Below are 26812 nucleotides of genomic sequence, written 5' to 3'. Positions count from 1 at the left end.
CCCACGTCCTGGTCTCAAGTCTCAGGCCTCAGGTAGAGGCCTAATCTAGTCGCCACCTTGACTGAGACATTGAGAAGACATTGGAGGGTCCTTGGAAAGCAGGTCATCCTTGTGGAGGTATGTCCTAAGTCCTGTTTGGGATTGTTCTGGAGGCAGAGAAGGCTCAGTGTCCCATTGCTCCCTGCCAACTGCACTTGAACTAGTCTCTGGGTTACTGTGGTCTCAGCTTGGAACTTCCCGGTTTAGCAGCTGACCACAGACGGTTTTCCTCCTCCGGCCCTCACTGTCCCTGTCAAACGGAGCTGGAAATTTTCACTGTTTGCCGAGGAGAGAAAAGAGAAGGTGTGGCCTCAGAGGACCTGTGCAGGGCAGGTGTGATTGACAAGGAGACACTGCAGCCGCCTAGGAAGAGAAACAACAGACTGAAATGGAGTCACTTTGGCTAAGGTGTGTCACCAAACCGTAATTTACCAACTACCCTGATCACAGTTTCAGCATCTCCCAGAAGAGGAATTGTGAACCAATCTGCCTGGAATGGGCTGATTGATCAGCAGCTGTGAGGTGTCTGCCGGATAAGACTTGCTGCCTTTCCTGGGGGCAGATGTCCCGGCCAGAAGTCATCAGCCCCTTTAACTCCTTGGCCCCGCCCTCCTGCGGCCTGTGCACACCTTCCCACCAGTACAGCAGCTCCGAGTGCCCTTCTCACTGACGGATGGGGAGCTGCCTGATTTGCGAGCCACTTCATGAAAGCCTGATAGATGTTCAGGCTCACTCACCGAACGCTCTCTCACAAGGCGTTGCTTTCCTTTGGTGTTCTGGAGCAGAGGGCCAGCACGGTCCCCAGAGGTGCGGCTCCTCCTCGCCCAGTTCCTCAGCACGGTGCGGAGTTTGTGTGGGGTCGGTAAAACCCCGGTTCAGGTTTCACAGGAGTTATCTGTCCCAAACTGATGCTGTGTCCCCGGGAGCAAGATCTCACATGTTCCAGAGAATAACAGTTCTGCAGCTTCTTTTATGCACTGAAATGTCAGGAAGATTCCATGGAGGTGGGAGAAAGCAAGGTGGGGACCGGAGTAGAGGGGCGTTCAGAGTATGTGGTCTCTTGAGGGGTCAGAGAGGCTGACCGAGTATTAGAAGGAGGGTCCGAGAAGAGGCATTTCAAAGGTGTGGGGAACCTAGCTGCACAGAAACCGTGGAAAGGACTCACTGAGGCAAAGACAAACCTTTTCCAGAAAAAGTTACAGGTCTGGGGTGAGACCGCCCACCAGGGCCCACTGGCCTACTTAGGAATTTATGACCAGATCATCCCGTGAGGCCACTTTCTATAACCCATTTTCTCATCCACACGTTTACACTGGGAACCCTGCGTGACCGGCCTTCCTCCCTGGTATACCTGGCCCGGCTGGCGTGGCAGTGAGGAGGGCGCACGCTGCTCAGTGCCTTCCTCCTCCCTGGGGTGCTGCTCGAGGTCATGTCACGTCCCAGCTCCTGAAAGAGGCAGCGACCAACTCCCTCCTCGACTGTGTACACAATGCCCGGTATTGCACCCATCTCCTGAAATGCGGAGGTTTTCAGCCCTGGCTGCAGGTAAGAATCTCTACTGAAGCTTTAAAAACAAACAGACAATAACAGAGCTTTTCCTGGCAGCTCAGTTGGATTGAGCGTCATCCTGTGCATGAAGAGACTGCAGGCTTGATTCAGGTCAGGGCACAGGCCTGAGTTGTGGTTCACTCCCCGGTCACGGCACCTACGAAAGGCAACCAGTCGATGTTTCTGTCTCACATCGATGCTTCCCTCTCTCTTGTTCCTTTCCTCTCTTTCTGAAATCAATGGGCATAGTCTTGGTGAGGATTAAAAGAAACAAGAAAACAAACAAATAAAAACTTTTTTACAAGGGAAGACCCTCAGCCCGGCTGGCTTTGCCGCACTCCCCAGCGGGCAAAGCCAAGGGCTGCCGGCCCAGAGCCAGCCTTTTTGGATGTGAAAAGTAGGTCCCGCCCGTACCCAAAGCTTTTGAAAAGAAAAGCTCTATCTGTAGTTCTACTCTGCTTTTTCAAAAATACACAAAATATTTATGTTCAAAACCAGTGATTTACCCTGCTTACCTTTCTGCTTTAATTAACTTTGTCTTTCCTTCTCCTTGCTTGTTCCTCTGATCCCTTACTTTAAAAAAAAGTCAGCCCTGGCTGGTGTAGCTCAGTGGATTGAGCACGGGCCTGCGAACCGCACAATCGCGGTTCAATTCCCAGTCAGGGCACATGCCTGGGTTGCAGGCCAGTTCCCAGCAGGGGACTCACAAGAGGCAACCATACATTGATATTTCTCTCCTTTCCTCCCCCGCTAAGGATAAATAAATAAATAAATCTTTTTTAAAAATTTAAAAAATCAATTGTGAGCTCTTAATGAGGGAATTCCTAAGCTCTTTTTATTTTCACTTTTGGATTTCTTCTTGTTTACTAAATGGATAACGTTTATACTCTTTGGAGACAAGGGTCCCAGAGGTTCTAGCCATCGAGGCGCAGAAGTGGAAGTTCCAGGGAGTTTGTGGGTACATTGGGGGCAATAGGCCTTGAGGTGGGCTTGGAAGGAAAGGGGTGCCTAGCAGCCAACTGTTCCCAGGCGCCTCCCACAAGCCACATTTGGGGAGAAGCCCACACTGTTCCTGCCGTCTGAGCAGCCCTTGTAGAGGACTTCCTGGGATCCCGTTCCAATCAATGGGAGCAAGGCTTTCCCTGTCCAGCATCTTCATCCACCAATCAGAGCAGCTCTATTCTGACTAGTCAGAAAGTATGTTTTGGGCCAATCAAAGTGCCAGGATTTGGCAGTTTGCCTGAGAACAGACCAATCAAGGGCCAGGGGCAGGAATTTCTGTCTCTCTAAGCCAGGTCCCCTCCAACTTTACCAATCACTTTCCCTTCTCTAAGAACTGAAGACTGAGTTTCACCCCAGCGGGGCGGGGCAGACCTGAGTAGGAGGGGCACGTCCCAGGAGAACAGGACTTCCTCAGCCCACGGCAGCGCAGCCTGTCTGCGGAGCCGCCTGCGGAGTTCCCTTTGCCTGCACCCAGCTGGAGGTTCCTCTTGGCACTGAATTATCGCCCATGACTCCTGGCTGACAGCCCTATTAAGTACTTGGCTTTTCCCTACCTGTCTGCCCTCATGTCCCTGATGTCTCCCCCTAAAACACTCACCTTTTATTATAGCTACCATGTCAGCCTTCATCCATTGGGCAGCACACCCCTTCGCAATCATGTCCCGAGGAGGGGCGCCCTTCCCCAAGTTCACGAGCAGATTCCAGCCAGCTTCCTTGTGATCCTTGTCCAAAACTCTGTTCTGGGTCCTATAAAGGCACAACACTCACAAGCACACACACGCTCTTTCCTCAAATAAGCACAAACCAACAACCGCCCCACGCAGACACACACCAGCACGCAGGCGGCACATGCACAGCAACCTCCCGGCTCCTTGGCCCTTGCAGGCTGGAAGGAAGTGAAACCCGCCTCCGGGGGAAGCGAAACAGACCGTGAGGTTTCTCCCGCTTCTGACTCAGCCCTTCGGGGCACCCAGCAAACAGTCTGCAGTTTCTGGAGCCGCTCTGAGGTGACCGGGACCCCCGGGGTGGGGGTCTGGGTGGAGCGCTGGGCTCCAGAGGTTCCTGGAGGTGAGCGGGAAGCCGGGCGCTTGGTTCCTGCGTCCTGGCGCGGGCCGCCCCGCCGGCCACCGTCCCATGGGAGGGAGGACACAGGCATCTCCACTGCAGGGCTTTGGCAGGGCTGTGGGCCCGAGGACTTCTCCCCCCGAACCGCAGACGTGCACGGTCCGTTTCTTCACTCTTAGTCTGGAAACGAGGCCTTCTTACAGGGTTTTCCTTCACCCTCTTTTCAAAGTCAAGAAACATTTCAAGGAGAAGGAAGGAGAGACAAGAGGAAGTAAGCATAACAGCAAGAGATTTTTTCCCTTATGCTTGACCTGGCTCTGACCAGCATTCGGTAAGTTTTGTCCGGCGGGCCGGGAAAAGTCCCGGTGCTGGGCTGCATGAATCCATTCGCTGGGGGTTCTTAGCGGGGATGGCGGTGGAAGTTTGGGCACTTGGTGGCCTCCATTCAGGGCCACCAGGAAGAGACAAGGGACTAGGGCACCAAGTGGGGTAGATGGGAGGGTGGCGTGGACGTCACTGTCCCCTAGCAGCAAACACTAGTCCGAGGGGGAGGTGAGGACTCGATGAAGTCGGAGGGGACCCTGCACAGCCTTGCTCTCCGGGTCCAGGACAGAACCCGAGCCTGACTGAGGGTTCTGTCCTGGCCCTGGCCAGGTGGTTGAGCATTTGTTGGTTAGAGCATAGAGCATTGTCATACACCACAAGTTTTGGGGTTGGATTCTGGTCAGGGCACGTACTTAGGTGGTGGGTTCAGTTCCCGCTCAGGGAGCATGCAGGAGGAAGCTGATCCGTGTTTCTACACCTCTCTCACCCCCTCCCTCTCTCTCTAGAATCAGTAAATACTGCCCTCGGGTGAAGATTAAAGGAAAAAATAAGAAAAACTTTTCAGTTTTCAACACTCTGATATCTAAAAGCTCTTTGGTCATTCTGTTTATTTATTTTTTGTTCCTATATTATAAACACGGTATCTTTTAAAAATATCTCTTAAGATATTAATTCCAGTTCTTTTTTGGACTTCCTTTATTGCCTTCGTTGTCTCTGTTTACCTTTAGCTCCTTCTCTCTGTGTGTTATTTTTACGTTTCTTCACCAAGTCAGAGGCCCTCTTCCCACGGCTTCTGATATTTTGCTTGTTGGTCACATTGCAAAGCAGGACCCTAAAACTCTGATCACGATGTCTTGCTCTCTGCGTGAGCAGGACTTGCAGACGGAAAAGCTGTACTACAAGGAGGCCTCCCAGCAACCTTCTGTTGGGGGACCCTCGCTGCTGGCACCCGGAGGCCTGCTCTCTCCTGGGTCTCGGGGAAGAATCCTCCCTCAAGCTGCATCCTGGTGCCCTGAGAACAAGGCGTGAGAAGGAAAACCGACACTTACACCTTCGGTTTTCGCTCGCACCACCCTTGTTAGCCTTGCTGAGTCCTTCTGTGCATTTCTCCTTCCAGACACCTGATGTTGGGGGGGACCCCACCTGGACGGGCCACCCTCCGGTCCCTGCTTTTGGTGGGGGCGACGGCCTTCCTCTGCTCAGCCAGGGCCACAGACGAGCAACGAAAGCAGCTGCTGAGGAGAGAGAGGATGATGCGGCTGGGTGGGCAGCTGGCGCTGACCAGACAGGAGCAGCTGGCCAACCAGATACTCATGGCCCGCAAAGAGGCCGAGATGCACAGCCCGCAGTTCCCACCCAGCATGCACTTCTTCCGGGCCAAGCACCTCATCGAGGAAAGTGCGGTGTTCCACATCCTGAAGAAGATGCCAAAAGGTCAGCAGGATGATGCTGGGGTGCTGGGGAGGCAGGGGGCAGAACCTGGGGTGCCATGGACTCTGCTGGTATGGGCCTTGCTGTTGCTCTGAACGCAGCAGCTCTGCCCCTGGTTCTTGCTGGCAAATTAGGGAAGGGGGTGTCCGAAGGTCGCTCCCGGGTCACCCTGGACCCAAACACCCCGCTTCCGTGGGGACTCCACCTCAGAGAGCAAGCGGGAAGCAGGCCCCAGATGTCACTGGCCTTCCTGACAAAGCCAGAAAGCGTCCACCCGTGAGACAGTGTCCTGGGCCCGCAGGATCCTGGTCTTCCCTGCGTATAGTCCCTCACACCTCTCCTTCCAGCCTTTTCCCGGGGGCTAAGTTACCGAAGAAGACGCTCAGAAGAGCGTCCTGGACAAACATGTTTCCAGTGGAATATTTTTACAGTATAAACTCATTCATATGGCGAGTCAAATAATCCTCATCCTGCACATGTGAACAGCCGTGTGCAGCTTACAAGGACTTTGCCTTTATTGTTTGATGTCGTTAATAGATACAAAAAAATAAAACCTATGAGGTTGGTGAAGGGGTGTCCCCAGGGGATGGAGAATGTAAGCTTTAGAGAGGGTGGCCCTCCAAAGCCCCCCGGCCGGGGCCCCAGTGTCAGAGCCAGGTGCTGAGACAGGGCAAGCAGTCCAGGGGAACAGTGTATTCTGGGCCTTGAGGAGCATGGGGGGCAAAATTGGGGACAGGTCTGAAACACAAGCCCAGGGCCACAAACTTCAGCCGCCACAGACCAGAACCCCCCAAGGGGAGTGTGGGGTGTGGATCAGGGTTGGGGTCCAGTTAAATGGGGGGTTCGATGGAAAGCTAGCAGCTGAGGAAGCCTCACGGGACCCTGGACTCAGCTGCTGCCCCCCACCGCGCCCTCCTCCTTTCCTGCCCAGGGGCAGCCCTGCATGTCCACGACTTCAGCATCCTCCACATGGACTGGTTGGTGAAAAACGTCACCTACAGGCCCCACTGCCACTTCTGCGTCACCCGCCACGGGGCCCTGAAGTTCAGGTTTGCTCACCCAACTCCCCCAATGCCAGTGGAGTGTTCGGAGTGGGTGTTGCTGGAGAAGTACCGACAAGAGCTGCAGAACGTCACCGAGTTTGATGAGAGGTGAGTGGTGGTTCAGAACGTGTCGCACACCGGTCACATGCAGGTGGCCTGCCAGTGGGTCTCTCAGTGCAGATGTGGCCTTAAAAAATCAAGAGGTGTTTTCTTGGAACTTTACCAGGAAGTTCCAATTTGATTGGCCAAAGGTATGAACAGCAATACTGCTGCCGCATCAAACGGAAGTTGTCTAGATGCCCCAGGAGCCGAAGGAAGAGACGACCCCGGCTCCCAGTCAGTGACAGTCCAGCTGGTGGGTGAGACAGCTTGAAACTCTGATGGAGCCGTTTCCTAACGAACCTGGGTAGCAATGTTATAATAATAATTATTTTTTTAAGATTTTTATTTATTTTTGGAGAAAAGGGAAGGAAAAGAGAAAGAGGGAGAGAAGCACGCATGTGTGGTTGCCTCTCACGTGCCCCCTACTGGAGACCTGGCCTGCAGCTGAGGCAAGTGCCCTGACTGGGAACTGAACCGGCGATCCTTCCGTTTGTAGGCCGGTACTCAATCCACTGAGCCACACCAGCCAGGTTTAATACTTATTTTCATCGCAGAACCACCTACGGGGTTTCATGAGGTTATTTCCCTGACGAGTGAGAACCATGAAGCCCAGCATGGTTAAGGGGGCTGCTGAAGGCCTCAGAGCTGGGAAGCAGCTAATGTCCATGTAGGAAACGTCCAAAACTGTGAGGGTTTTGTGAGTTTATTTCAGCCAAGCTGACGACCATGGCCAGGAAGCTAAATCTCAATGGTTTGAGAAAATGCTCCTGAGAATAGCAGTTTTGCACCTTATTTTATACACTACAATCAAAGGAGGAGACATAAGGGGGTTAGGACATAAGGAGAGATCAGGGAGGTGGGAGAGAGCAAGGCAGGGAAGCCCCTGGGATTGGATAAAAAGTGAAGGGAAGGCAGGTGGGTGCAGGGTAGAAAGGGGTTAACAGTTAACGTGGGAACAGTGACAATGAGGGGACTGGTGGCCTTTGCCCTGGTGCCCGGAGGGGTCTGAGGAAAGGAAATTCCAAAGGTGTGTCATCAGAGACACAACAGAGGACAGAGGCTCTGCTAAGGGGAGGGTCGCCTCCGTCAGCCCGGGGAGAGGCTGCCGGGACTGTGCTCTCTCAGGAAGTTTTCTGACGAGAGCGTCCCACACAGTTCCTCTGGGTCCGAGTGAGGAAGGTGCCACGCAAGCCCCCCCGCGCTGGCCAGGCTTCATGTGTGGCCCCTTGTCATCTACACTAACCTGGGGTGTGAACCTGGCCATGCAGAGCCACGTCCAGGTGTCATCCATCTGCCAGGGCCGCCCTAGCACAACAGACCTAGCGACTCAAACAACAGCAACGGGTCTTCTCATCCGTTCGGAAGTGGGAGGCCCATCCAGACCCAGGTGTGAGCAGGCTTCAAACCTCCTGAGGCCTGTCCCGTGCCCCCCACTCTGTCCCTGGGCTCTTACGACAGTCTGGCTTGCTGTCGGCCTCGCCCTGGAGCCTGCATTTAACCCGAACGTCCCTTTCAAGTCCCTCCCTCCAAGTGCCATCCCACGGCGGTTAGGGTGTCAGTGTATGGATTTGGAGGGTCACAGTTCACTGCACGACACCCGCCAAAGAGAGCGCCATCTAGCAGGTGAGGACAGCAGGGTGGGGTGGCTCAGTGTGCAGAGGGGGACGGGAGAGGCAGTTGGGGGTGTCCAGCCTGGGCCGTCTCCTGAGCTGGAGCCCCTCGCCTGGCTCGCTTGCTCCCTGCGATGAGGCTTTTCCTGGGAGGGGGAGGCCAGGAGGGCCGGACGCCTGTGGGAGCCTGCTCACTGCCCACGGCTTCCCGTGTGTCCTGGCAGCCTTCTGAGGAATTTCACGCTGGTGACCGAGAACCCTGAGGAGACCTACCCAAACCGAGATGTCCTCTGGTCCAAGTTCCAAACCATCTTCTTCTCCATCTCGGGCCTCGTCAGCTACGCGCCGGTGTTCAAAGACTATGTGTTCCAGGGCCTGCAGGAGTTCTGCCGGGACAACGTGCTCTACCTGGAGCTCAGAGCCATGCTGCTGCCGGTGAGTCGGCCCCACTGGCTGGACCCTCGGTCTGACCCTCAGTCACACCCTACGGACCCTGCGGGTCTGCACAGGCTCCCCACCCAGCGCAGTGCCAGGGCAGGACAGAGTCACCCCCAAGGGGATGTGGGCCATGACCCGACTGCCTCTGCCTCCCTCCTCTGCTCGTCCCTGCGTCTCACCCTGGCCCCTGGCCTGGGACTTGGAGCAAGGCCTCCTTCCGTGACCTTTCTTGACCTATCTCCTTTGGTCTCAAAAGTTAGCTTTCCTGAACCCCTCGGGCCATGCTGTTGGTGTGGGGCGCAGCTGAGGATTTGGGAAATGGATGGGGTTGCCTCTAACAGTGGGGATCGGTAGGCTCCCGGGGACCCTCTCTGTGGAGCCCAGGTGCATTTATTTCTCTGGGGTCTTGGGTGGGCAGTGCTGCCAGCAGAGGGGCTGGTGGGAAGCCTTGCTTCCCAGGTCCAACCCCCCCCCCCCACCCCGTGCCAAGCTCAAGGCTGGGCAGTGCAGGCCTGGTGTCTGCAGGGAAGGCAGAGGCCCGGGGACCTGCCGCTCTCTCTGCCGTCATCCGCCCCTGCTCTGGGCCTCAATGTCTCCCTGTGCTGTGCCCTTCCCTTCCCCTTCTGCTGACTCTGCTTCTTCTTTGTTTTTTAGACATTTTATTTATTTAATTTTAGAGAGAGGGGATGGGAGAGAGAAAGAAAGGGAGAGGAACATCGATCCGTTGCTTCTCGTACACGCCCCAGTGGGGCATCAAACCCGCAACCCAGGCCTGTGCCCTGACCAGGAACCAAACTGGCGACCTTTCACTTTTCGGGATGACACCCGACCCACTGAGCCACACTGGCCAGGGCTGCAGCCTCTCATTTCCTGTTTGTTCAACCTCAGAAGTTTCCTTCCTGGTGTTTCCTCAGATCATTCTGCACCAGCCTCTTCTTTAATCTCAGTGGAATCAATTTCACTCTTTGGCACCAAATGACAGCCTCTCCCACCTAGGGGGTAATCGCCCCCTCCCCCGACGTTATTCCTATTTTCCTTCTGCCTCTTCCTCCCTATTTCTTTCTTTCTTCTCTCCTGCTCATCCAGTCACCAGACAACTGCAGGTCCCTACCCTGTGAGCTGCTACGCTCGGAGTTGGGTGTCCTTAAGAAGGGCAACAGTTTGTCTCTGGGAGACTCGTAGGTGAAAAATATATGTGACGGATATTCCTGTACATGTTAAAGAATCATTTACAACCCTGGCTGGTGTGGCTCAGTGGATTGAGCCTTGGCCTGTGAACCAAAGGGTTGCCGGTTTGATTCCCAGTTGGGTTACGTGCCTGGGTTGCGGGCCAGGTCCCCATTTGGGAAGAATGTGTAAAAGGCAACCCATCAATACTCCTCTCTCACTCTTCTTCCTTCCCGTCCGCTCTCTCTAAAATATATCTAGAAATAAAAAGAACTATTTACAAGGTGTAGAGGGAACATAAAGAAGGCGCACATTGGTTAGTGGTCCGTGGCGGGAGGGCGGGAAGACCAGACGTGCCTGATGGAGCGAGTCCTGGAAGGTGAGGCTTGGTCCCCTGAGCTGGAGGGAAAAGGGGGGCGGAGGGGCCAGCAGCACAAAGGGGAAGGTGCTGCAGACGCCCCTGCGGAGCCCATTTGGGACAATGAGGGGCTCATCACAACTGGAGCCCAAGATTCTAGGGACGTCCATCGAAAACAAGACCAAGGCCCTGACGGGGTGGCTCAGTTGGGTGGAGCGACGCCCCACACGAGTTTGGTCCCTGGTTGGGGCACACGCAGGAGGCAACCCATTGCTGGTTCATTCTCTCATATGGATGATTGTCTCTCTCTCCTCTCCAACGTCTCTTCAGATGAGGATTTTATATATATGCATATATATATATATATATCACCCTTTGTGTGGGGGGGTATTAACCCTAACAGAGCACTGAAGACAGTGGGTTCAGGTGCTTCCATAGGCATCTCTAAGACCTCTCGGAGAGATGCAGTGTACAGCAACCCTGATGTCTGTGCACGCCACAAACGTGTGAGATTCTGCCTGGGATCCCTCAACGGACTTGACTACCCTGGTTGGATCTGAAGGACTCAGTGGCTCTCGGGGAAGGACACACCTACCCCGAGAACCAGTAATTCCTGTTTGCAGGTCGGCCCCCTCTCCCTTCTCCTGAAAGGGAGCTCTCTCAGGTGTCCACTCTCCCTTTCTTGGCCCCCTGAGCTGACCCACCTTTCCCCTTAGATATGTTAATGCCCTTCCTGAGGGTCACCACCGGCCTGCTTTCTCTTCGCCATCTCCGTGCGGGTGCGAGGTGTGTTTACTGGTTTGACCCGTGTGCAGACAGACGCCTGCCTCCACTCTCGGTTCTCAGGGAGTGGGGGTGGCTCAGCTGAGTGCCCCCGTTGAGGCTTCGTGAGTCATGTGACCTGCATAAATGAGGCCTGGGCACCAGGGCTCCCCGTAAACGGACAGAGTGGGTTGAAGGCACCCGCTGTTTGGGGAAGAATTTCTGAAGGTGATGAGCTGACACTGGAGCTGGTCTGTGTCACACAGCCCTTCCCAGAACAACTGATTCTCACGTTTGGGCCTGGAAAACCCTTCTCTCTCCCCAAACGTGGGCTCCAGCCCACCCTTCTCTCGGGGTCTGCCGTGAGCCCCAACTCATTTGTGTGCTGCTCAACCCCCTGCACTGCCTCCAGAGAGTTGTGGGGGTCCCGTCTCCCTCTTCGTCCCCTGTAATATTTATCTCCAGCCCCCGCATCGTCGTCCTGACGTGGGAGCCCTGGTTTCCCAGCGAGGTTGGGGGCACCTGTGACATCACCTGGGTCTCCGAGAGGCCCCAAGTGGTGATCGTGCTGGTGGGTGCCATAGGTTTGCTTGCACCTGGCCTTCTAGGATTCTAACTCTGTGCTCTGGGGCAGGGCTGGGGGCTGCTAGGGACCCAGCCCTGCCCCCTCCTCCAGGGGCCCTGAAGCAGGTGGTCTTGCCCAGACCACACCTGAGAGGCTTTTAGAGCCCAGGGCAGCCCCCCTTCTCCTCCGGGGGCTCCCCAAGGGGCATCCGGCCGGATTCCAGTCCTCCTTCCCCGGGAACGTGCGCCCCCAGGATGTGCCCAGCAGCTACTTCCACCCCCACCCCCAGCTGACGCCTCAGGGAGAGCCGCTTCCTGTTGGGCAAATCCTGGCCGCTTTCTCGGTGTGGGCGGGGGACCCTCGACCCTGCCTCGGCGGGCAGAAACTCACAGCAGAGGGCCTAGAGGGCCTGGGCCTGGGCTGGCTGGGAGGTGGCTGACGCTGGTCTTGAGCCTGGTGGGGGTATCTGGGAGGGCAGCTGGGCTGTCAGATTGGAGGGACAGAGAAAGGCCCGGAGCCCGGTTTCCTGTGCAGCCCTCCTCCCCCTTTGCTGCTGCTGAGCCGGCTGAGTGGGGCGACAGGCTCCAGGACATTCAACTGGGGACCCTGCCCGGCTCGCCCCCCTCCCCACTCTGCCCACCCCCACCGTCCGCAGCCAGCCTTCCTGGAAGGTGGTGGGCTCCTGGGATTTGGGATTCTGGGAGAGGCTGAGGCGGGTGGGACTGGACCATTTGTTCTGGTCTGACCCTGGAACAAAGGCCTCTTGCAATGGAGAGCCAGTGCCCTGATGCCCCCGTTCGCAGGAGTGGGGGCGCCACCAACATTAACAACTAAAAACCGTCTGCTCTGGAATTCCTTTGCTGAGCCGCACTGCCCCCCCACCCCCACCCCGGCTTGTGGGGCTAATTCAGGGCCTGGGATGATGTTGATGGACTATCCTGGCTGCTCAGCCTCCTATTGTGTTACTAATGCTCAATAACAAAGGCTACTTGCCTTTAGCAACAGTTGCTAGGCGGGTCTTATCTCCTGGGCTCCAGCCCCTTCCCCCATGGCCAGAATCTGAGGCCCAGACGGGGTCCTGGCCCGTCCCAAGAAAGGGACTCTTGTAACCCAGCAAGATCGCCCTCGGGAGGTGGTCTGCAGGCTCTTCCTGACGGGAAGTCCTAGGGAGAGACAGGTCTGCGGCAAGGCCCACTGGTGGTGGTCAGTCCTTTGGGCTCTGCTCCCTTGCCCCCCACCGGGAGGTTTTCCCTGGATTCTCAGCAGACCCCTCATGAGAAATCCTACCTGGCTTGTTGCTGCAGTGACCGCTGCCTCCTGGTGTTGGCTCTGCTCTGTAGGAACACTGACCGTAGCCCTGGACAGTGTGGCTCCGGTGGTTGAAGCCTAGTATGTTAAACCGAAACGTTGTGGGTTCGATTCCCGGTCAGGGCATAGGCCCGGTCAGGGCATAGGTGGTGGCTCCGTGGTTTGGTCCTGGTCATGGCACGTGTAAGGGGAACCAATCCAAGTTTCTCTCTGGCATCGTTGTTTTTCTCTCCCTTCCTCCCCTCTATGAGCATGTCCTCCAGTGAGAATTAAAGGGAAAAAAATACCGGCAACAGGATTTATCTCACGGTGCTGTCATCATTCTCTTCCCGTCAAACCAACAAAGATGGGAGGCCTTAACCCTGGCCATGTATTTATTCATGCATCAGCATCACCTGGGGGAATGAAAACGCAAACGGGTACCAGCCCAGAGACTCCCGGGCTGATTCCAATGTAGCAGCCCGGTGGAGACTGGGGTGGGGGCCGGGCCCCTGGAATGGCCTGAGACCCTCAGGGTCAGTGCGATGCTGAATGAGGTTCATCAGACCTCCAGCTCCAGCTGTGCCAGGGGGCGGAGCGTCTTGGGCCTTGTGAGCCCCAAGACTCCCATCTGTGAAATAAGGCAGTGTAGTTTGGAGGGTTGAATGAGCCATGATGTGAAGCTCGTGGCCAATGGCCTGGCACATGGCAGAAGCTCAGTTACTGCCTGGAAGCTGTCAGTGTTGAGAGTTAGAAAACCTAACTGGTCACAGGAAAAGCAATTGTGTGACCTGAGCAACTCTGCTGTTGAATTCCCTTTCACTTCCTTCCAGCTTCAAAATTCTGCGATCCTGTGACATCGTAGAAAAGAAAACTTTGTCATATTATACTGGCTTATGAAAGTAGTGTGTAGTTTGGTTAACTTCTCCACAGATTTACAGTTCATCGATGAAACCATAGTTAAAAAATTGGGATAACCTGCCCCGGCCAGGTAGCTCAGTGGGTTGGAGCATCGTCTCGATACACTAATGTGGGTTCGAGCCCCAGTCAGGGCGCAGACAGGAATCCACCAATGGGTGCGTGAATAGGTGGGACGACAGACCAGACCATGTTTCTCTCTCGCGCTTCCTCTCTCAGACTGATAAATAAAAATATTTTAAAAACAGGCATGTACGTTGGTCCAGTGTGCTTCTCACTCGCGGGGGCCTGTTCCACAGATGGAGCGGCTTTTGCACCGTTAGCTGTAGCTGAAGGTCGGGCACCTGTGCTCACAGGTCGTTAGATTCTTAGCTGCTGGCCCATCATCCTCCCAGGAAACCGCAGAGTTTGAGCTGGTCTCCTACTTCTGGCTGATAGATGCGTAACATTATTATTCAGTTAGTATTTCCAAGTCTGTTCCAAACACCAACTCGTCTGCTCCTCCTATGAGGCAGGATTCCTTTAGAACAGGTGGTGCAGCATCTCCACCGAGGGCCTGAGCCAGAAGGCTGACGGAGCCCCCGCCAGCAGACGAGTTTCCCCCACAGCTGGCTTCCCAGCAGTGTTCTGACCACACCGGGGCGGGGGGGGGGGGGTTCCGGGAGGAGTTGAGGAACCCCACATCACCCCCGTGGAAGTGGGGGTGCTCCGGAGCATTCACACTCTACCCCAGGTGCTCCCACTAAGCCTGCAGTTTCTCTGGCAAAAGCCCAGGAGAGCTGGGCACCAGGGGACCAGTGAACACCAGGTGCAGCCCCTGCGGCCACCTGAGCTGGGGGAACCAGCGGCGTTGAGTACAGGAACGGCAGCATGGAGGGCTTGGGGCCTGGCCGCCGGCCTCCGCTGCCTCCCTTTGCATGCTTGATTGCTGCTCTGCCCACCGTCTTTTCGGCCGAATTTGTTGGGGGTTTTTTGAGAGATTCCTCCATCTCCCTTCTGTTCCGTTAGTGCTGCCCCACCTGCCACCCCTCCAACCTCCCTCCGCCCGCTCTGTTCTCCGAGACACTGCCAGCAGCAGCTTCCACAACTCCAAGGGGGCCGCGCCTCTCAAGTTAGTGCTTGTTTGTGGAGCTCCCACTCGGGCGCTGCAGGAGGGTGAGATCAAAACCGCCCTCAGGCTCATCACCCAGGTGGGCTGGTCACGCCGTGCTGACAGTGGAAGGGGCAGAACTGGGTTCCTCCCCCCTGCAGAGCCGGGGGGTGGGGTGGGTTAACGCCAGGATGACTTCAAGTGCCAGTTCTGGGCTCAGTTCACTCTGTGGCTCTCACACTCGTACATTCACAACATTCTGAGGATCCCGAAGGGCTTGTGTTTATGTGGATCACACCCCCTTTATCCTGTGTAACGAAGCCCCACTTAGGAAACAGCACAACAGAGAACTTTCCAAAGCACAAAAGTCACACAACCCATTGTTTGTCAGAGCAACTTTGTCCCATCTGTGCAGCTTCTGGAAAATTCTGAACACTTATGAGAGAATGAGAGTGAAAAAGACAAATGATGTCGCCCCAGCTGGACGGCTCCGGTGGCTGGAGCACAGTTCCGACGCGCTGGGATTGCAGGTTCAATCCTAGGTCGGGGCACATGCAGGAAGCGGCCACTGAGGGCAGGAACAGGTGAAATGGTTGGTGTTTCTCTAAACTCAATAAGTGAAAATTAAATTTAAAAAAGACAAATAACATCTTAAATTTTTTAGGAAGGGAGTTCTGACTTTGTAGACTGCCTGAAAAAGTCTGGGGGAGCCCTCAGGGTTTTCCCAGTGACACAGAGAGGCTCTCCCAACACCTGAGTTGAAGATTTTAACTGAGGGCCTGGGAGTCTGTGGAAGCCTTGATCAGGGACTTTAAAGCTCTCTTTTCAGAAGAGAGGCGTGCTGTCTCTGAGGGGGTGGTTGTATAAAGGGCCATGTGGGAGCACCCCAAAGCCACTCCCCGTCCTCGTTTCTCCTCCAAGGGGGTCCACCACATGACCGGTGACGTGCTGGAGAGGAAGGTGGGGGGGAGGGGACCTCATGACCAGGGGTGTGCCAGCGGAGGGAAGGTCACCCTGAGGGTCAGGCCGTTTCCCCAGTTTAGCCTGTTGGAGGCATCTGTGGCCTTCTGCCCCGGTGACCCCACGTACCTACAACCTGTGGGCTTGCTCCGCTCGGGTCTAACTGCTGACCACAGCAGGAGAGGAAAAGTTTTCTTGCATCTTCTTCGGCTGTGTTCTGGGGCTGCAAATTAGCTGGCAGAAACCATATCGACAGGAGTTAATACGATGTTAACTAAAGAAAACAATCTCTTATTTCATTGATTTTTTTAAAGAGAGAGAAACATTGTTTTGTTGTTCCACGTATTCATGCATTTATTGGGTGATTTCTGCCTGTGCCCTGACTGGGGATCAAACCCGCAGCCTTGGCACATTNGGTCTAACTGCTGACCACAGCAGGAGAGGAAAAGTTTTCTTGCATCTTCTTCGGCTGTGTTCTGGGGCTGCAAATTAGCTGGCAGAAACCATATCGACAGGAGTTAATACGATGTTAACTAAAGAAAACAATCTCTTATTTCATTGATTTTTTTAAAGAGAGAGAAACATTGATTTGTTGTTCCACGTATTCATGCATTTATTGGGTGATTTCTGTCTGTGCCCTGACTGGGGATCAAACCCGCAGCCTTGGCACATTGGGAGGACACTCTTAAGTGACCCACCTGGCCAGTGCTGATGTTAATTTTTTGTAAAGACTTTATTTATTTATTTTTAGAGAGGGGAAGGGAGAAAGGGAAAAGAACATCTATGTGTGATTGCCTCTGGAGCACCCCCTACTGGGGACCTAGCCCACAACTCAGGCATGTGCCCTGACTGGGAATCGAACTGGCAACCATTTACTTTTCAGGTCGGCACTCAGTCCACCCAGCCACACCAGCCAGGGCTGCTGTTGATTTTTATGTGCACAGAAGCCTTCATGGAAAAGAGGTGGAGACCTGTAGCAGTGGGTAGTCCAGGTGCTTACAGACTCTTTTATCAAATGGAAATCAGCTGTGGAGAAATGACAAGATGGAGGAAAAGGAGGTTGGACTTCCAGGGGCAGTGAGAGGCAAACATGTGGAGGGAACTGGGAGAAGATGAAGGCTATCTGAGCAAAGTCAGTTTGTTCAGACTCCCTATGCCGACTTTCTGTGTCAGTCCTGAGAGTTTCCTCCCGGCCGGGGACAGGGGCGGGGACACCTCCACAAACAGATCGATGTCCTCCTGTCAGGCAGTAGGAACAGGGCGGAGCACACCCACTGTGTTTGCTGCTCTGAAAGGGCCGTCAGTGAAAAGTAATCGTGCATACAAAGTGGCATGTTTGGGGAGGGTAGGTGATCGTACAGAGACCATACTGACCCCTTCAGTGAACCATAAGAATGGGCAGCCCTGACCGTGTGGCCCGCTCGGTTGGAGCGCCATCCCATGCACCAAAAGGTTGTGGGTTTGATACCCGGTTGGGGCACATACCTGGGTTGCAGCTTCCACCCCCAGTTGGGGCACGTGCAGGAGGCAACAGATCACAATGTCTCTCTCCCTCACTCGTTCCTCTTCCTCTGTCTCAGAAATCAATAAATGTAATCTCGGGTGAGGATTAAAGAAAAAAAAGAATAGGCAATACTAGATGCTGAGGAAACCACCTAAGGTCCGTGCTCTGGCAGCCCCAGCAGCCAGTCCGTCTGAGCATGCTCACTGGGAAGCGGCGCTGCGGGGCAGGGTGCAGTGCCAGGGTTTGCAGCCGAAGCTGCCAAGAAAACCGAAGAACAAGGCCACTGGGGCCAAGAGAAGGGCCTGGAAACAGCCTCCTGCTCACCCACTCCCTGCACCCGGAGGCCGAGCAGAACCCTCCAGGGAGGAAAGGGCGGAAGGCCGCTCTGTGAGCCTGGGGCGCAGAACCTGGTGGACCAGAAGCACCTGCAGGGGGGCAGCCGGGAGGGAAGGGTGGCGTGAGGGACAAGAGACCACAGCACACTGCACCCCCCTCGCAGCTGGGCAAAGGGGAGGGCCAGGTGAGGGGAGAGGCCGTTTCTCCGGGGAGAAGGCTAGCTCCCGGCTTCTTCGCTGTCTCCCCGCCTCTCCTACTGGCTCTGGCTCTGCCTGGCGCTCTTTCCCCGGATGTGCCCCCCACCCCCACCCCCGCCACCGCAGCTGCCCTCCCACCCCCTGCAGGCACAGACCCCTGGGATGAACCGTTTGCTTGCAGAGCAGCCCCCCCCACCTTCCTGTTTATCAAATCCTGCTCCCACCCCACCCCCAGCGCCACACCAAGTCCGACCCCCCAGGGACGCTTGCTGAGCCCCCCTTCCCTCGGAGACCCCTGCTCCTCTAACAATTCTTCCTGCATCGTCGTATCAGAAAGGGCGGGGGGAGTCTGCCTCTGCTCCAAACTGGAAGCTCCGTGAGGACGGCGCCGGCCTGTTAGCACGTGTTTATCGGGCCCAGCGCCCCGCCCAGTTTCTGACTTCTGTCCGCTGGGCGCTTCATCCCTGGGAATGCATGGCTCCCTGCGTCTTCCTTCTCCCCACCCCTCTCCCCGTCTTCCTTCTCCCCACCCCTCTCCCCGCCACCTCTGCAGGAAGTTCCACGTCTCGTCCTGACCTGAAACTGCCACCGCACGCAGCCACTTAGAGCGGGTGAGACCCGGGGCGAGACCCAGCCCCCCAGCCCCTCCCAGCGTGGCGCTGCGGTGGGGGCAGCGTCACGCTCGTCCATCTCTTCCTTTTGCTTTGCCTCCTGTCTGTTCCCGGCTCTTGTAACCACGTCCCTCTCGGTGTCCCTGGTGGCCGTGGCCACTGCAGGGTGCTCCACCTCGGGCGGGAGAGGGGACAGGACTTAGGTGCTGGCCCCCTATTCTAAACTCGTCGCTGCGAAGTGAGGCAGGAGATAGGAAGGAGGACATCCTGGAGGTGCCCCAGGGCTAAGATAAAGGACGTCCCTGCAGGACAGAGACCCTCTAAGACTGGTTGTCCCTGCTTTCTGGAAAAGCGCTGACTCCTGGTGACTTGAATGCACCTGCACAGAAGAGGCTGCATGAACCCTGCTTCATTCAGGGTTCTAATGAGCATTCTAATGAGTTAACACTGTGCGGCCCCTTCTCTGGTGGCCGATCAAGGAAAATCATGGGAGACCACACGCACCGTAGCTTTAAAACAATAGTTGTACACGCACAAGAAAAGGCCACCAAAACTAGCCAGGAAGGATCTGCCCTGTAAGAATAGCATCCCTCCGGCCCCTGAGGTCAGTGTCTGCTTGGAGGTCCCCTGCTGCCACGTCTGCCGTGTGTACTATTGCTTAATAAATCTGTTTTCTCTCTTTCTACTGTAAAATCTGTGTGTTTGGTTCAATTCTTTGTCTGTGATCATCAAGAACCAGGTTACCTGTCCCTACCTGTGACAGACGCTACTGAGCCCCTCCCACGATGGGCCAGGCCCTGCCCAGGGAAGGAAGGACCCAGCCATCCCCAAGAGAGGAAGAGACCCCAGGTCAGGCCCCCTGGAGGGGCCAGGGCTTCTGATAGAGGGTAGAGGCCAGCAGAAGCGTCACTCAAAAGCCTTGCCAGGTCTGGGCTGGTTTCAGAGGTGATTGGTGGCGGGAATGAAGGCCCCCTCCACTCACCTCCGGTGTCTGCCCGGGACTGTGCTCCCTCCCCCCAGGTGTACGAGCTGGACGGGAGGACCTACAGCCAAGAGTGGATGGTGGAGACCTACAGAGACGTGGCTTCTCTGTTTGCGAGGGAGCATCCCGGGTTCATTGGAATGAAAATCATTTATTCAGATCAGAGGTGAGAGAGGGCGAGTCGGGTGTGGGCAGAGCCCGGGCTGGGGAGGGACAGGGGAGGAAGCAGGGCGAGAAGGGAGGGGGGCCAGTGACCCCTGGGCTCGCGCGTGTGGGTGGGGGAGAGTCCAGAAACCTGTCACCGGCAGTTTTCTAGATGGTACTTCTAGGCTCTGATCCCACAACTGCCCCGGGTGTTCGGGGAATTAGCCCATTTCTATTTTAATTGGCCACCGGTGTCCTGCCTCAGTCAGCCCTGTGGCGCACCTGTCCTGATGGGCGGCCGGGCCTCGAGGGACAGGGCCCCAGTGTCCAGGTGCGCCGACCCAGCAGCAGTGGCGGCGCCTGTGGGGCCTGGTGGTGGGAAGAAGGTCTCACACTCACCCGAAGCAAGTGCAGACACCTTAGAACTTCATGTTCTTTCAAACTTTGCCAAAATGAGAGCTCTCTGCCCTTGTTAAATGGCACCCATTTTGTCTGAGGGCTGTGACGGCCCAGAGCTGGAAACACAGGGCAGGGCTGGGCGGGGTTGCACCCACTCATCAGGGGGCAGGGCTGGCAGGGGCTGGGCTCAGGGGGACAGTCAGACTTCCCCGGAGCCTCCTCTCCGCCTGCCCCCACGGCCCCTTCCCTGGCAGGGCCTGGGGCCGTCGAGCTGCCCCTGTGTGCCGGCCAACAGGATGCAGCTGGCAGAACGGGTGCCCTGGCTCTGCTCAGAGGCTCCCTGGGGACCAGCACAGGAGGGTGTCCGGGCTGGCTACAGGGTCCCCACAGGCCTCTGCAGGAGAGAAGGTGCGCAGGTGGGGCACACACTGGGACCCCTGGACTGGGCATTGGAATAAGTGAGCCAGCTACCGGGCACAGCCCTTCCTCCAGCTGGACCGTGCCTCCTTGTTTCCCACAGCCCCGGCTCTGAGGCTGCCTGCCCCATCCCTTCATGGGACCTGTAGGCAGAGGCCCCGAGCAGGGGGCTGATGGCTTCGCTGAGCGGTGCTGCAGGGCCCAGGCCTGGCTGCTGGGATCAGGGGAGGATGACTGTGGCTGCCAGGTGCCAGCCGGGACCGGCATTTTGCTGGCGTCCAGTGCACAGAGAGCTGGCTTCAGTCCTGCACCCACTTCCAGAGCCTGTCCTCTTCAGGGTGCAGGATAAGTTTCAGACAAGGCCACGTCACTTTACCCAAACGGACAGCAGTGGAGCTCGTCTCTCGGGTCCCCTGGCATCACATGCTTTTTGGACCCTGTGGGTCCCCTGCAGCCGGCCGGAGCCTTGGACAGGGATGGACTGGGGGGTTCCCTCAGCCGCAGCCACTGAAAGGCATCAGGGGGCCCGGTCAGGGCAGTCGGGGTGGTGCTGCCGAGGGTCTGGGAGTGGTTGCCGGACCCCCTGGGCTGGACGAGACGGCCAACCGCAGGAGCTGCCAGGGCACAGGGCCCCTCAGCGCCACGCCACACTGTCCTCACGTCTCTCTCTCACAGATTCAAAAACGTGTCCCTCATCACGGAATCCGTCTGGATGGCCATGAAACTTCAAACCAAATTCCCTGGGATGGTGGCAGGGTTTGACCTGGTAACAGTCTCCAGGGGCCTACAGGGGGGTGGCAGTCGGCAGAGAAGGGAAGCAGAAGGGCCCAGGTACCGAATGAGGAGAGGTTTGGGGAGCAGGGCAATGACAGCTGAGGACGGACGGGCGTGTTCCCTCCCCCGCCTTCTGCCCCTTGTTCCTCACAGAGCTGCTCTCAGTCCTCTCTCCTCCTCCGGCTGCACAGGCGGAGTCGCCGCCCCCCATCAAAGCCGCAGCCACATGCCCCCAGCCAGGCCTCATGTCCCCCAGAGGACTTGTTGCTGAATTAATTTGGACTTGTTGGCTAAAAGGCACTCGGACACCCCTTTGCTTATGTGGCAGCTCAGAGCGGCCAGATCTCCAAGGAGGAGGTTTCAGGGGCTTGGTTTTCTGGACTCCAGGTGTCCTCCTGGGTCCTCTCGTGGGGGGGGGGGTTGTCCAAGGCTCTGCTGTGCAGAAAAGGGGCAGAAGTCCCTCCCAACTCGGCTTTTACCTCGGAGTGCAGCAGTACTAAGGGGCCTCGGCGAATGTGGAGCTNCCCTGCAGCCGGCCGGAGCCTTGGACAGGGATGGACTGGGGGGTTCCCTCAGCCGCAGCCACTGAAAGGCATCAGGGGGCCCGGTCAGGGCAGTCGGGGTGGTGCTGCCGAGGGTCTGGGAGTGGTTGCCGGACCCCCTGGGCTGGACGAGACGGCCAACCGCAGGAGCTGCCAGGGCACAGGGCCCCTCAGCGCCACGCCACACTGTCCTCACGTCTCTCTCTCACAGATTCAAAAACGTGTCCCTCATCACGGAATCCGTCTGGATGGCCATGAAACTTCAAACCAAATTCCCTGGGATGGTGGCAGGGTTTGACCTGGTAACAGTCTCCAGGGGCCTACAGGGGGGTGGCAGTCGGCAGAGAAGGGAAGCAGAAGGGCCCAGGTACCGAATGAGGAGAGGTTTGGGGAGCAGGGCAATGACGGCTGAGGACGGACGGGCGTGTTCCCTCCCCCGCCTTCTGCCCCTTGTTCCTCACAGAGCTGCTCTCAGTCCTCTCTCCTCCTCCGGCTGCACAGGCGGAGTCACCGCCCCCCATCAAAGCCGCAGCCACATGCCCCCAGCCAGGCCTCATGTCCCCCAGAGGACTTGTTGCTGAATTAATTTGGACTTGTTGGCTAAAAGGCACTCGGACACCCCTTTGCTTATGTGGCAGCTCAGAGCGGCCAGATCTCCAAGGAGGAGGTTTCAGGGGCTTGGTTTTCTGGACTCCAGGTGTCCTCCTGGGTCCTCTTGGGGGGGGGGGTCGTCCAAGGCTCTGCTGTGCAGAAAAGGGGCAGAAGTCCCTCCCACCTCGGCTTTTACCTCGGAGTGCAGCAGTACTAAGGGGCCTCGGCGAATGTGGAGCTTCTGGAAGAGCCCGTACGGGGACAGAAGTGGACACATCCTCACGGGAGCCCGGGGTGCAGGTGGCCGTTGTTCAAGGGGTCCGCTTGCAGGCTCTGTTTCTTTCATGCCTACACGCCACCTTACCACGTTGGATCTCCATATTTGTCTGAACATAAAAATGTGTCAGGGCCCCCCTTACGACTTAAAATGAGTGCTCTGATGGAGGGGCCCTGGGGCGTGCGGCTGACCTGAAACCACAATGTTGGGGTCATGGCCCTTCCCGTGAGTTACTGTGTGGAGGGGTAGCTGAGTGGAAGAGGGACCCCGCCAGGAAACTGCCCCCCAGGGACCCCTCAGGGATCACTGGCCCAGGCTCTCGCTGTCTTGCACGCTCCCCCCTGCTCTCTCTCGGTCTCTCTTGCTCTCAGCCTCTGCCTCTCTCGTCTCGCTTTGTCTCTCTGCGTCCTGCGGTCCCTGTTCTCTGCCTCCCTCGCTCTCTGTCCATCACTGTTTCTTCCACCGAAGGAGCCCAGGGCAAAGCACTGGGGCTTGGAAGGTGGTGCAGGAAGACAAGGTAGGAAGGACTCGGGAGATTCTTTGGGAGCAAGAAGGCACTCTTTTCTGTCCTAATTCTGCTGCTGGGTGACAAAGACCCAGCCATAGAGGCGGGGTCCGAGGAAGGGTGCCCCCAGGCTGCAGGGCACCACGAGCAGAGTGAGGCTGGACCCACAGGCCCTCCTCCTTGTCCTGCAGGTGGGGCGGGAGGACACCGGCCACTCCTTGCACTACTACAGGAAGGCCCTGATGATTCCCGCCTCGAGAGGCTACACGCTGCCCTACTTTTTCCATGCCGGGGAGACAGGTGAGCCTCACAGGGACGGACGCTCAGGGGACGGGGGAGGAGACGGACAGCACCCACATGCACGGTCTGCTTTCATCCCAGCGGTCGGCTCAGTCCCCGCAGAAGGAACCTCGGCACCAATGGCAGGGCCGGGCAGCCTCCGTGTGGTACTTGGACCTGCTCCCAGCCCCCGTTTCTCAGACAGAGCCCCAGGCTCCGAAGGAGGTGCAGGCAGAGCAGGGGAAGGCACAGACAACTCCCTTGTATAAGGAGCCACTTGCGCCCGAGAGGTCCGCTCACCTTCTCAAAGTCACACCCTGGAAGTGACCTGCCCTGGCACCTAGGGGCCCTGTCCGTGCCTTGGTGCCCAAGCGGAGTCCCTGCATTGCCCAGTGGTCTGACTGCCACTGTTTCTGAAATAACCCTGAGCTCGGCATGCCCCGCCCCCCACCCCTCCCAGGCTCAGGTCAAGAGCTTGGTGGTCCCTCAGCTCTTCCCACATTCTGATTCTCCGATTCTAACGCTGGGGCAAAGGAGTCCCAGGTCGTGGCTGCAATTTCAGCTCAAAGGGACCTTTGGGGGACCTAGACCAGGAGGAAAGATGGCTGCTAGTCGTCCCCTCCCCCACCCCGACTTGACCTGGCAGCAGAGAGCTGGGATTTTACATCCAGACTTCCGTCTTGGCTTCCAGCCCCACCCCAGAGGAACGGCCCCCTTTTCTGGACCTTCCAAGTCTGTTCGGAGCACAGCTCTCCTGTGAGATTTAAAGCACTGTTTGTGGGGGAGGGGGCAGGCTCGTTCACCTGGAAGAGCTTGGGGCCTAGTGGGGGAACAGCACACCCGTGTGAAACCATCTCAGCGCAGTGACTCGGGATCCGACCCAATTCTGGGGCGGTGGGCCCAGGATAAGGCTTTTGCCAGGACCTGGGTGTTTAACATCCGAGACTAGTGCTTGCCCCCTCCCTTTCGAAAGAAGATGTCTTTGAGAAGAAAGGACTAGATAGGAAACCAGTGAAAATGCACCTGAAAACACCACCCTGTTCAGCAATGGGGACCTTTTCTTGGCTTTATTCCTAACAGAGAGGTGCAGTTTTCACATTTCACACGTGGGTTGGCCGGGATGCTCCTGGCTGCCAGGAGTGCAATGCGTACACCTCCGCAGGCTCTACAACGAGTTCCTCCGTTCTGTCACATAATAAGCAACCTCCTCGGTCCTGGGACTTCACGTTCCTCAGCTATGTGACACTGCAGGCACATGTGGGCCTGACCACGTCCCGTGAAGCACAACATGGTACCTTTCCTTCAGGAGAGGAAGCCCCAGAGGCTCCTGACCCGTGCATGACCCCGCAGGCCAGCCTTAGACTCTCCTGGCTGCAAGGGAAGGACATCATAGCTGTCCTCACCCTCTAACTTGGGCCTGGCTGCAAGGCAGGTGCTGCGGGGACGGCCGGGACCGAGGCAGCCAAGAGCACCTGCCGCGGCCTTGTTCCCGCTGCTGCGCTCTGGCCATTGCTGTTGTCCCAAGAGTCCCGTTAAAAGATACAGATTGAAGTAAGTGCATACAAATAATTGTATCACTAGCGTCTGCAACACGTGGTCTTAAAGAGTGTAAATGTCGAACTTCCAGAAAGCAGCTCTGGAAACAAACACACACATGGAAAAAAGGCGTAGGGGCTGCAGGCTGCACCGACTGAGGCTGGAAACCCAGCCTTGCTGCTGAGTGTCTTGTTCCGTCCATGAAGCCTGTGTCAGTTCCATCTGTCACGTGCACACGCACACACGGGCTCACACACAGTCGAGCAAAGGCACGCCCTGCTCTCTTGAATGTTGTCAGAAAGAAAATGTGTGTGTGCCTCTCTTCTTCCTGGGGGGCGGGGCCTGGAGGCTTCACCTGAGGATGACCCGTGGGTCAGGTCCACCATGTGGAAGACTGCCCCCTCTCCCCAGACTGGCAAGGCACTTCCGTCGATGGGAACCTTCTGGAAGCCCTAATACTGAACTCCACCAGGATTGGCCATGGCTTTGCTTTGACCAAACACCCAGCCATCTGGACTGACTTGTGGAAGAAGGACATCCCGGTAGAAGTGTGTCCCATCTCCAATCAGGTAGGCATGACCCGTGGGACCCATCCAATACAGCCGTCTCCCCTGGCCTCACGCTCTGCTCTGACCCCCAGACTTCTTCCTGTACGACTTTCCTCTCCTTAGCTCCCTCATCTCCGGCGTCCCCCATTCCTTCCCACCCGGCTGAGTACAGCCACTGAGGTATGGGCCCTTGCCTAAGCCATCCCGAACAGTGAGGCTGCAGTGAGGGGCCTGGGCGGGGATAGAATTTTGGGCCAAGCTGTGGACAAAGCTAAAGGGACCCTGGAGGGGCGGTGCAGGGAAGTGGCCTGGGCTGTGGGTGCTGCTGCTCCAAGCAGGACCGAGGGAGACCGAGTGCTTGTGGTGGGTGAGCCTGGGGGGTTAGGGAGGGCAGGGCAGAGGGTGGGGGGAGCAGGCTCTAGCCCCATGTTAGGACTTTGTCCAGAAGGGACCCCCATGCTCAGAAGGGGGGTGGGGCCAAGACAGAAAGACAGGAGATCCTGGTGCTTCCCGGGCTAACCTTCCTCGTGACGACTCTTCACGGTTCAGTTTGTACTTCTCCTTGGCCTCCTCCTGGGCAGGTTCTGCAGCTGGTGTCCGACTTGAGAAACCACCCCGCAGCTGTTCTCATGGCAACCGGGTACCCCATGGTGATCAGCTCGGATGACCCAGCCATGTTCGGAGCCTCAGGCTTGTCTTACGATTTCTACGAGGCCTTCATGGGCATTGGCGGGATGAAGGCCGACCTGAGGACCCTCAAACAGCTGGCCCTGAACTCCATCAAGTGAGCAGCCTGGGCCCCTGGAAGGGTTCTGTGTGTGTTCTCCACATGGTCCCTGGTCTGTTACTGCTCCCGGACTGGGGAGGAATGTGTTCTGCGAGTGTCTCAGAGTCCCTCCCCTTTCCTGTCCTGCCCCTCAACCCTTCCGGGGCTGACCTGGCCTTCTCTTCTTGGGCAGGTACAGTGCCCTGCAGGACGCAGAGAAAAAGGCTGCCATGGAAACCTGGGCAGAGAGATGGGATGCCTTTGTAACAGAGCTGGCTGGAGGCCAGAGCAAGAAGACAGCCGCTTAGGACCCTGTTCCTCAGCTGTCCGCCACAAGCTGTCTCCCTGTCGCTCAGTTGTTCCTGAGTCCCCTCCCCTGTAGTTCCCAAGCCTGTTTCTTTGTGCAGATCAGCAAAGGCCTCCCATTTGCTTAACATCTCAGAAATATTCCATCAGCCCTGGCTGGAGTGGCTCAGTGGATTGAGCGCCGGCCTGGGAAACAAAGGGTCACAAGTTCAATTCCTAGTCAGGGCATATGCCTGGGTTTCGGGCCAGGTCCCCAGCAGGAGGCGCACAAGAGGCAACCACATATTGATGTGTCCCTCTCTTTCTCCCATCCCCTCTCACTAAAAATAAATAAATAAAGTGGTTTACAAAATAAGAATTTTTTAATTTTGGGGTCCCTGGCTGGGGCC

General features: G+C 56.8%; 1 protein-coding gene and 1 long non-coding RNA gene across 2 annotated transcripts; one reads left to right on the top strand and one right to left on the bottom strand.

Annotated features, from left to right (window-relative positions):
• LOC118995128 (uncharacterized) lies at window positions 1-13588 on the bottom strand. Its single transcript, XR_005068208.1, has 3 exons — window positions 13506-13588; window positions 4670-4672; window positions 1-13 (listed from the first exon to the last, which is right to left on the bottom strand). It is a non-coding gene; the product is annotated as an uncharacterized LOC118995128 (long non-coding RNA).
• ADA2 (adenosine deaminase 2) lies at window positions 3488-26634 on the top strand. The gene is made up of 11 exons (XM_037058063.1): window positions 3488-3596; window positions 3884-3985; window positions 5096-5412; window positions 6341-6560; window positions 8389-8599; window positions 19378-19505; window positions 20975-21065; window positions 23180-23288; window positions 25215-25372; window positions 25933-26135; window positions 26311-26634. The coding sequence occupies exons 2-11, from the start codon at window positions 3957-3959 to the stop codon at window positions 26423-26425; spliced, it is 1581 nt and encodes a 526-aa protein (XP_036913958.1). The 5' UTR covers window positions 3488-3596; window positions 3884-3956; the 3' UTR covers window positions 26426-26634.
• Window positions 26635-26812: the final 178 nt, after the last annotated feature.

Source organism: Sturnira hondurensis, unplaced genomic scaffold, assembly GCF_014824575.4.
Source record: "Sturnira hondurensis isolate 20B ecotype Veracruz unplaced genomic scaffold, ASM1482457v3 Scaffold0009812, whole genome shotgun sequence".
In the NCBI taxonomy this organism is placed as follows: domain Eukaryota; kingdom Metazoa; phylum Chordata; class Mammalia; order Chiroptera; family Phyllostomidae; genus Sturnira; species Sturnira hondurensis.
This window is presented reverse-complemented; position numbering and strand designations above follow the sequence as displayed.

Excerpts from the sequence above, each read along its gene's own strand:
- ADA2 (XM_037058063.1), top strand. The coding sequence starts at position 3,957 with ATGCTTGACCTGGCTCTGACCAGCATTCG. Across the intron at positions 5,413-6,340 it reads CCTGAAGAAGATGCCAAAAG|GGGCAGCCCTGCATGTCCAC; the intron begins GTCAGCAGGATG and ends TTTCCTGCCCAG. Across the intron at positions 25,373-25,932 it reads TGTGTCCCATCTCCAATCAG|GTTCTGCAGCTGGTGTCCGA; the intron begins GTAGGCATGACC and ends CCTCCTGGGCAG.